Source organism: Protomyctophum parallelum, assembly GCF_964188405.1.
Source record: "Protomyctophum parallelum genome assembly, chromosome: 7".
In the NCBI taxonomy this organism is placed as follows: Eukaryota; Metazoa; Chordata; class Actinopteri; order Myctophiformes; family Myctophidae; genus Protomyctophum; species Protomyctophum parallelum.
Window position 1 is genome coordinate 5,676,695 of NC_139705.1, and position 13,290 is coordinate 5,689,984.

The window sequence follows — 13,290 nt, forward strand, 5'->3', positions numbered from 1 at the left end:
TCCCTTTGTGGGATTTGAATCTAGGAGCTTAATTGGGAACATGCCTAGTCTAGAGTGTTGACACAGTGAGCCACCATCCTTGTTTTGGTGCAGTTTTCCTTGTTTTTCCAGTTTTCCTTATTAGTACTCCTTCCAACACTGGAAATAAAAGTGCAATGTAAAAACTGCCAATGTCTGTCTGCCAATGACTGCCAACACAAGAACTAAATCAAAACTGTTTAATTAGAAAGTTGAAAAACCGGCAGTTGGTACATACAACCTCTATTAGCTAGGGAACAGACAGCAACAGAGATGTTTTGACATAAAATATGAACATAATCTACTAAGCAATGAGACACAAATTTCAAGATTACAAAAAAAGATGACAATTGCAAATGATGTACATTTCACTTAAATAAATAATAGAAATACATATTCATTGAATAGTGTAGCCATTTCTCTTTTTTCTATGATATTATTGCTGGTATATATTACCTTTGAACGTATTATGATTTAAACAGACATATTCTGGCGACCTTATCAGACGCAGAAGAAGAAATAATCTCAACATGATCAATAAGTTGTTTATACATTAAAATTGTGATGCATGAGTTTAGCAATTAAGAGTCACAGACATGAACATTCTTTTTTCCCCTTCTAGGAGCACAATAAGGAAATACTATTTCTCAAGTACATTATGTAGTGAACTGATGTTGAAAACAAAACGGAATCATTGGTACAGTTATGTCAGTTATTGAAATGGCCAGCGAGTTATTGCTGCCAAGAAATACCTAATACAAATCCTGATAAAAGGCTCAGAAAAGAAAAGAAAAACGAATGAGGGCAAAATTCAGCTAAAGAATAGGTTTATTTCTTTCAATCTGGCGTGACAGTTTTGCGTATGATAATCTTTTGCCCACACCTTTTGGAGTTGGGTAAGCATACATTTTCGATTACCGTTAAGTGTCCACAGTCAATTTAATTCTATGAAAAAAGTGAAGGTGAACAACCTTTTATCATTTGGGTGGCTTTTGGTTTTGTGTTTATTAGAAATCCTGAGGCGAGAATCCATCAATCAATCCTTCCAGTAGCGACAGAGTTGAAGAGCTGATGATGACGAGTTGGCATCATCATGAGAATGTACTTGGGGACTTCTGCAGAGCACAATTATTTTCCATGTTGCCCCAAAGATGACGATTTCAGCAGCATCACAGTACAGCTAGCAATCAAGGGCAATGTTAAAAAGGGTTTGCTCGGCTATCTTGTGTCATCAAGTTTTGGGAATTATGACTAATCTATACTCTGTTGTAAGATTGCGCCACAAACCACAAAAGAATAGTGAGTGTCACGGAAGTGCAACAAAGTATAAATTAGGCTTCAGATCAACATTTGCCTGTCCTTAAGCCAACCCCCCTCCAGTTCTGTTATCCCTGGCTGCCGCAGGACGACAGGCTGTCGTACAGAGAATCGCTGAGCGACTCGGGGGTCTCTAGGACCTGAGGACGACTGGGGGAGAGGGCCTCCTCGGGTCGTTCCCTCAGGAGCTCCAGCCCTGCCTCCCTGCTGCTCATCTCAGGGACACTGGGAGTACGAGTCTTTCCTCTGCGGCTCAGCCCCGATTGTGCAGGGACGGGCAGGCTGCCTGGGTCAACCACATGCCCGGAAGAGGGACCTCCGGGCTTCACACTCTGTGCAGATGCAGAGAGGCATAGCACATTTTCAGTCACACATCACAGTTACGTAACAAGTTTAGGTGAGAACAAAATGCTTACGGGAATCATCCAATTGCGAATCCTTAATATTATTCACGGCATTAATAATTCATTTCCAAGGGGAGAATGCACTGCTGTGTTTCTACATTTATGCAAGCTGTGAGTGCAGGGTTAAAAACCATAGATAGACCTTACTTAACTGCTTCTCCTCTGACTGCTAAAGTATTTCCAGTGTGGTGTTGCTGGCCTGGAGAATTCCCTATAACATGCTGCAAACATAGTCCTAAACGCCATTGTCACTGTGTGGCTGTACTGTGTACTAAAAAAAAATCACACCCGTGTGAACTGAGTGGTGCAATTCCCCTCTCCCCCCCCTCCTCTCATCTCTCTCTCTCTCTCTCTCTCTCTCTCTCTCTCATTAGCAGACAACAGTGCGTGCAGCACTAATACTATCTCTCTCTCTGTTTCTGGCAACAGCGCCCCTACTGGTACTCATTATACTGGCTCATTAACGTCACATAGGTAAACCACACATAGGTGTACACTGTACACGGACATTGCTGGTTGTAGGAGTGGTTGCACCACTCAAAATCACACCCATGTGAAGTGAGGGGCGCTCTTGTCGTCGTACATCATCCAATTAAAATGATTGAATGAATAAATCTGTCAACTTATATTATTATCTTTTGACCATGATACAATGTTTAAAAAATGAAACTCATCTTTTCACCATGATCTGTAAGATGACAACTGAAGTTATGTGATATATATGTGTGTGTGTGTGTGTGTGTGTGTGTGTGTGTGTGTGTGTGTGTGTGTGTGTGTGTGTGTGTGTGTGTGTATATAGCACCTGACGAAGCTCACGGCAAAACGCGTCGTGCTAATAAATAAGTTGATGCAGTAAGTTGTCCGTCTCTGTTCCCTGGAGTGTGCAGTCCAGAAGTGCAGAAGGTGTTTTCCCTTTTTGATGTCTATGCCTGCTAACTAGACTTGCACCTCCCACGGGTCTTTTTGGATGTGCAGGAGTACCCTCTTTGTCTATATACAGTATATATATATATACAGCATATATATATATATATATATATATATATATATATATATATATATATATATATATATATATATATATATATATATATATATATATATATGCCCAGAGCTGAATTAAAACAGTTGCACTGTGTTTGGAAAGGCGATAGACACGTAAATTCTCCATTCATTGTCAATGGCATTTGATTTAATGTTTGTGTTACGACAAAAGAGACGATTTGCTCGTCCACATATGACGTAAATGATCTTTTTATTGTCAATGGCATTCAATGTTTGTGTTGCCACAAAAAGTCGATTTGTTCAGAGTTCAGACATATGACGTGAATTCTCCTTTCATTGTCAATGACAAATGTGACACACGTTAGTGTCCCAAAAAAAACCCTCAAAGCTCAATTCAGCTTGGTTTGAAACAAATCGAGATGTTACTGAAAATAATGATCCATCATGTCAAACTCACCCCTCTAAATGGAGATCCGTAGGACACAGTCTCTTCCTCCTCCTCTTCCACGGCGAGGTACACCTCAGCGGGCCCCGCAGGGGCCTTCAAGTTGGGGAAGGTCCACGTCTTGGAGCGGGGGGAGAACATGTTTGCTCCATGGGCCTCCTTGTCTGTAGACAAAATAGATAGCTTCCATTCAAAAAAAAAGAAGAAACAAAAAGAGTTCATTGACGTGTCAAGCCGTTCTCGTTCTGTACTACTCAACATCCCTCACACAGCCTAGGATGATTTTTTCCTCTTTTTTTTTTGGCAGTGGGTCAGTGACAGAATGGGGTTGGCAAGATAACACATTTTAAAATCCTTAAAAGGCATGTATCGGGTTTGTTAAAAAGCATACATTTTGTAGTCATGTTGGTTTCGTGCCATTTGAAAAGACATTTGGAAATATTGAATACAATTTACAGATGCAGAGTGACTTACAAACAAAAAAAAGCATGGCAATGCATCATAATATACAAAGAATATTTTATCCACTTGAAGTGAATGAAAGTGGCGTTTTTCTTTCACTTTATTTAAAATATCAAGTGAAAACGGGCCTGACATCGCAGTGACAGGCCCAGTCACACGGATGTCAGGCCCTGACACAGCCCTGTGACATGATACTGACATGATACTGACATGACACTGAACCATGATACTGACATGATACTGAACCATGATACTGACATGATACTGACATGATACTGACATGACACTGAACCATGATACTGACATGATACTGAACCATGATACTGACATGATACTGACATGATACTGACATGACACTGAACCATGATACTGACATGATACTGAACCATGATACTGACATGATACTGACATGATACTGACATGACACTGAACCATGATACTGACATGATACTGAACCATGATACTAACATGATACTGACATGATACTGAACCATGATACTGACATGATACTGACATGATACTGACATGACACTGAACCATGATACTGACATGATACTGAACCATGATACTGACATGATACTGAACCATGATACTGACATGATACTGAACCATGATACTGACATGATACTGAACCATGATACTGACATGATACTGAACCATGATACTGACATGATACTGACATGATACTGAACCATGATACTGAACCATGATACTGACATGATACTGACATGATACTGAACCATGATACTGACATGATACTGAACCATGATACTGAACCATGATACTGACATGATACTGACATGATACTGACATGATACTGAACCATGATACTGACATGATACTGAACCATGATACTGACATGATACTGAACCATGATACTGACATGATACTGAACCATGATACTGACATGATACTGAACCATGATACTGACATGATACTGAACCATGATACTGACATGATACTGAACCATGATACTGACATGATACTGAACCATGATACTGACATGATACTGAACCATGATACTGACATGATACTGAACCATGATACTGACATGATACTGACATGATACTGAACCATGATACTGACATGATACTGAACCATGATACTGACATGATACTGAACCATGATGCTGACATGATACTGAACCATGATACTGAACCATGATACTGACATGATACTGACATGATACTGAACCATGATACTGAACCATGATGCTGACATGATACTGAACCATGATACTGAACCATGATACTGAACCATGATACTGACATGATACTGAACCATGATGCTGACATGATGCTGACATGATACTGACATGATACTGAACCATGATACTGACATGATACTGACATGATACTGAACCATGATACTGAACCATGATACTGACATGATACTGAACCATGATACTGAACCATGATACTGACATGATACTGACATGATACTGACATGATACTGAACCATGATACTGACATGATACTGAACCATGATACTGACATAATACTGAACCATGATACTGACATGATACTGAACCATGATACTGAACCATGATACTGAACCATGATACTGACATGATACTGACATGATACTGACATGATACTGACATGATACTGACATGATACTGAACCATGATACTGACATGATACTGAACCATGATACTGAACCATGATACTGACATAATACTGAACCATGATACTGACATGATACTGACATGATACTGACATGATACTGACATGATACTGAACCATGATACTGACATGATACTGACATGATACTGACATGATACTGAACCATGATACTGACATGATACTGAACCATGATACTGACATGATACTGAACCATGATACTGACATGATACTGAACCATGATACTGACATGATACTGACATGATACTGACATGATACTGACATGATACTGAACCATGATACTGACATGATACTGACATGATACTGAACCATGATACTGACATGATACTGAACCATGATACTGACATGATACTGAACCATGATACTGAACCATGATACTGAACCATGATACTGACATGATACTGAACCATGATACTGAACCATGATACTGACATGATACTGACATGATACTGACATGATACTGACATGATACTGAACCATGATACTGAACCATGATACTGAACCATGATACTGACATGATACTGAACCATGATACTGACATGATACTGACATGATACTGACATGATACTGAACCATGATACTGAACCATGATACTGAACCATGATACTGACATGATACTGACATGATACTGACATGATACTGAACCATGATACTGAACCATGATACTGACATGATACTGACATGATACTGAACCATGATACTGACATGATACTGAACCATGATACTGAACCATGATACTGAACCATGATACTGACATGATACTGACATGATACTGAACCATGATACTGACATGATACTGAACCATGATACTGACATGATACTGACATGATACTGACATGATACTGAACCATGATACTGACATGATACTGAACCATGATACTGACATGATACTGACATGATACTGACATGATACTGACATGATACTGACATGATACTGACATGATACTGACATGATACTGAACCATGATACTGAACCATGATACTGAACCATGATACTGACATGATACTGAACCATGATACTGACATGATACTGAACCATGATACTAACATGATACTGACATGATACTGACATGATACTGACATGATACTGAACCATGATACTGACATGATACTGACATGATACTGACATGATACTGAACCATGATACTGACATGATACTGACATGATACTGAACCATGATACTGACATGATACTGACATGATACTGAACCATGATACTGAACCATGATACTGACATGATACTGAACCATGATACTGACATGATACTGAACCATGATACTGACATGATACTGAACCATGATACTGACATGATACTGAACCATGATACTGACATGATACTGACATGATACTGAACCATGATACTGACATGATACTGAACCATGATACTGACATGATACTGAACCATGATGCTGACATGATACTGAACCATGATACTGAACCATGATACTGACATGATACTGACATGATACTGAACCATGATACTGAACCATGATGCTGACATGATACTGAACCATGATACTGAACCATGATACTGAACCATGATACTGACATGATACTGAACCATGATGCTGACATGATGCTGACATGATACTGACATGATACTGAACCATGATACTGACATGATACTGACATGATACTGAACCATGATACTGAACCATGATACTGACATGATACTGAACCATGATACTGAACCATGATACTGACATGATACTGACATGATACTGACATGATACTGAACCATGATACTGACATGATACTGAACCATGATACTGACATAATACTGAACCATGATACTGACATGATACTGAACCATGATACTGAACCATGATACTGAACCATGATACTGACATGATACTGACATGATACTGACATGATACTGACATGATACTGACATGATACTGAACCATGATACTGAACCATGATACTGACATGATACTGAACCATGATACTGAACCATGATACTGACATAATACTGAACCATGATACTGACATGATACTGACATGATACTGACATGATACTGACATGATACTGAACCATGATACTGACATGATACTGACATGATACTGACATGATACTGAACCATGATACTGACATGATACTGAACCATGATACTGACATGATACTGAACCATGATACTGACATGATACTGAACCATGATACTGACATGATACTGACATGATACTGACATGATACTGACATGATACTGAACCATGATACTGACATGATACTGACATGATACTGAACCATGATACTGACATGATACTGAACCATGATACTGACATGATACTGAACCATGATACTGAACCATGATACTGAACCATGATACTGACATGATACTGAACCATGATACTGAACCATGATACTGACATGATACTGACATGATACTGACATGATACTGACATGATACTGAACCATGATACTGAACCATGATACTGAACCATGATACTGACATGATACTGAACCATGATACTGACATGATACTGACATGATACTGACATGATACTGAACCATGATACTGAACCATGATACTGAACCATGATACTGACATGATACTGACATGATACTGACATGATACTGAACCATGATACTGAACCATGATACTGACATGATACTGACATGATACTGAACCATGATACTGACATGATACTGAACCATGATACTGAACCATGATACTGAACCATGATACTGACATGATACTGACATGATACTGAACCATGATACTGACATGATACTGAACCATGATACTGACATGATACTGACATGATACTGACATGATACTGAACCATGATACTGACATGATACTGAACCATGATACTGACATGATACTGACATGATACTGACATGATACTGACATGATACTGACATGATACTGACATGATACTGACATGATACTGAACCATGATACTGAACCATGATACTGAACCATGATACTGACATGATACTGAACCATGATACTGACATGATACTGAACCATGATACTAACATGATACTGACATGATACTGACATGATACTGACATGATACTGAACCATGATACTGACATGATACTGACATGATACTGACATGATACTGAACCATGATACTGACATGATACTGACATGATACTGAACCATGATACTGACATGATACTGACATGATACTGAACCATGATACTGAACCATGATACTGACATGATACTGACATGATACTGAACCATGATACTGAACCATGATACTGAACCATGATACTGACATGATACTGACATGATACTGAACCATGATACTGAACCATGATACTGAACCATGATACTGACATGATACTGACATGATACTGAACCATGATACTGACATGATACTGAACCATGATACTGACATGATACTGAACCATGATACTGAACCATGATACTGACATGATACTGAACCATGATACTGAACCATGATACTGACATGATACTGAACCATGATACTGAACCATGATACTGACATGATACTGAACCATGATACTGAACCATGATACTGACATGATACTGAACCATGATACTGAACCATGATACTGACATGATACTGAACCATGATACTGACATGATACTGAACCATGATACTGACATGATACTGAACCATGATACTGAACCATGATACTGAACCATGATACTGAACCATGATACTGACATGATACTGACATGATACTGAACCATGATACTGACATGATACTGAACCATGATACTGACATGATACTGACATGATACTGAACCATGATACTGACATGATACTGAACCATGATACTGACATGATACTGAACCATGATACTGACATGATACTGACATGATACTGACATGATACTGACATGATACTGAACCATGATACTGAACCATGACACTGACATGATACTAACATGATACTGAACCATGACACTGACATGATACTGACATGATACTGAACCATGATACTGAACCATGACACTGACATGATACTAACATGATACTGAACCATGATACTGAACCATGATACTGACATGATACTAACATGATACTGAACCATGACACTGACATGATACTAACATGATACTGAACCATGATACTGAACCATGACACTGACATGATACTGACATGATACTGAACCATGATACTGAACCATGACACTGACATGATACTAACATGATACTGAACCATGATACTGAACCATGATACTGACATGATACTGAACCATAATACTAACATGATACTGACATGATACTGAACCATGATACTGACATGATACTGAACCATGATACTGAACCATGATACTGAACCATGATACTGACATGATACTGAACCATGATACTGAACCATGATACTGAACCATGATACTGACATGATACTGACATGATACTGACATGATACTGACATGATACTGAACCATGATACTGAACCATGATACTGAACCATGATACTGAACCATGATACTGACATGATACTGAACCATGATACTGACATGATACTGACATGATACTGACATGATACTGAACCATGATACTGAACCATGATACTGAACCATGATACTGCCATGATACTGACATGATACTGACATGATACTGAACCATGATACTGAACCATGATACTGACATGATACTGACATGATACTGAACCATGATACTGAACCATGATACTGACATGATACTGACATGATACTGAACCATGATACTGACATGATACTGAACCATGATACTGACATGATACTGAACCATGATACTGACATGATACTGAACCATGATACTGACATGATACTGACATGATACTGACATGATACTGACATGATACTGACATGATACTGACATGATACTGAACCATGATACTGACATGATACTGAACCATGATACTGACATGATACTGAACCATGATACTGACATGATACTGAACCATGATACTAACATGATACTGACATGATACTGACATGATACTGACATGATACTGAACCATGATACTGACATGATACTGACATGATACTGACATGATACTGAACCATGATACTGACATGATACTGACATGATACTGAACCATGATACTGACATGATACTGACATGATACTGAACCATGATACTGAACCATGATACTGACATGATACTGACATGATACTGAACCATGATACTGAACCATGATACTGAACCATGATACTGACATGATACTGACATGATACTGAACCATGATACTGAACCATGATACTGAACCATGATACTGAACCATGATACTGACATGATACTGACATGATACTGAACCATGATACTGACATGATACTGAACCATGATACTGACATGATACTGAACCATGATACTGAACCATGATACTGACATGATACTGAACCATGATACTGAACCATGATACTGACATGATACTGAACCATGATACTGAACCATGATACTGACATGATACTGAACCATGATACTGAACCATGATACTGACATGATACTGAACCATGATACTGAACCATGATACTGACATGATACTGAACCATGATACTGACATGATACTGAACCATGATACTGACATGATACTGAACCATGATACTGAACCATGATACTGAACCATGATACTGAACCATGATACTGACATGATACTGACATGATACTGAACCATGATACTGACATGATACTGAACCATGATACTGACATGATACTGACATGATACTGAACCATGATACTGACATGATACTGAACCATGATACTGACATGATACTGAACCATGATACTGACATGATACTGACATGATACTGACATGATACTGAACCATGATACTGAACCATGACACTGACATGATACTAACATGATACTGAACCATGACACTGACATGATACTGACATGATACTGAACCATGATACTGAACCATGACACTGACATGATACTAACATGATACTGAACCATGATACTGAACCATGATACTGACATGATACTGAACCATGACACTGACATGATACTAACATGATACTGAACCATGATACTGAACCATGACACTGACATGATACTGACATGATACTGAACCATGATACTGAACCATGACACTGACATGATACTAACATGATACTGAACCATGATACTGAACCATGATACTGACATGATACTGAACCATAATACTAACATGATACTGACAATATACTGAACCATGATACTGAACCATGATACTGACATGATACTGAACCATGATACTGACATGATACTGACATGATACTGAACCATGATACTGACATGATACTGACATGATACTGAACCATGATACTGAACCATGATACTGAACCATGATACTGACATGATACTGACATGATACTGACATGATACTGAACCATGATACTGAACCATGATACTGAACCATGATACTGACATGATACTGACATGATACTGAACCATGATACTGAACCATGATACTGACATGATACTGAACCATGATACTGACATGATACTGACATGATACTGAACCATGATACTGAACCATGATACTGAACCATGATACTGACATGATACTGACATGATACTGACATGATACTGAACCATGATACTGAACCATGATACTGACATGATACTGACATGATACTGAACCATGATACTGAACCATGATACTGACATGATACTGAACCATGATACTGAACCATGATACTGACATGATACTGAACCATGATACTGACATGATACTGAACCATGATACTGAACCATGATACTGACATGATACTGAACCATGATACTGAACCATGATACTGACATGATACTGACATGATACTGAACCATGATACTGAACCATGATACTGACATGATACTGACATGATACTGAACCATGATACTGAACCATGATACTGAACCATGATACTGACATGATACTGACATGATACTGAACCATGATACTGAACCATGATACTGAACCATGATACTGACATGATACTGACATGATACTGACATGATACTGAACCATGATACTGAACCATGATACTGACATGATACTGAACCATGATACTGAACCATGATACTGACATGATACTGACATGATACTGAACCATGATACTGAACCATGATACTGAACCATGATACTGAACCATGATACTGACATGATACTGACATGATACTGAACCATGATACTGAACCATGATACTGAACCATGATACTGACATGATACTGAACCATGATACTGACATGATACTGAACCATGATACTGAACCATGATACTGAACCATGATACTGAACCATGATACTGAACCATGATACTGACATGATACTGACATGATACTGACATGATACTGAACCATGATACTGAACCATGATACTGACATGATACTGAACCATGATACTGACATGATACTGAACCATGATACTGAACCATGATACTGACATGATACTGAACCATGATACTGACATGATACTGAACCATGATACTAACATGATACTGACATGATACTGAACCATGATACTAACATGATACTGAACCATGATACTGACATGATACTGAACCATGATACTGACATGATACTGAACCATGATACTGAACCATGATACTGAACCATGATACTGAACCATGATACTGACATGATACTGAACCATGATACTGAACCATGATACTGACATGATACTGAACCATGATACTGACATGATACTGAACCATGATACTGACATGATACTGAACCATGATACTGAACCATGATACTAACATGATACTGACATGATACTGAACCATGATACTAACATGATACTGAACCATGATACTGACATGATACTGAACCATGATACTGACATGATACTGACATGATACTGAACCATGATACTGACATGATACTGAACCATGATACTGACATGATACTGAACCATGATACTGAACCATGATACTGACATGATACTGAACCATGATACTGAACCATGATACTGACATGATACTGAACCATTATACTGACATGACACTGAACCATGATACTGAACCATGATACTGAACCATGATACTGACATGATACTGACATGATACTGAACCATGATACTGAACCATGATACTGACATGATACTGACATGATACTGAC

The 13,290-nt window shown here is 38.3% G+C and overlaps 1 protein-coding gene across 1 annotated transcript in view; it reads right to left on the reverse strand.

Annotated features, from left to right (window-relative positions):
* Positions 1–203: 203 nt before the first annotated feature.
* nckap5l (NCK-associated protein 5-like) overlaps positions 204–13,290 on the reverse strand; it is a 138,594-nt gene continuing 125,507 nt past the window's right edge. The window contains exons 12-13 of the mRNA XM_083768869.1: positions 3,202–3,353; positions 204–1,667 (exon numbers count right to left, since the gene is read on the reverse strand). Of these exons, the coding sequence (XP_083624995.1) occupies positions 1,404–1,667; positions 3,202–3,353 (416 nt within the window). The 3' untranslated portion in view covers positions 204–1,403. The remainder of the gene's footprint in view (positions 1,668–3,201; positions 3,354–13,290) is intronic.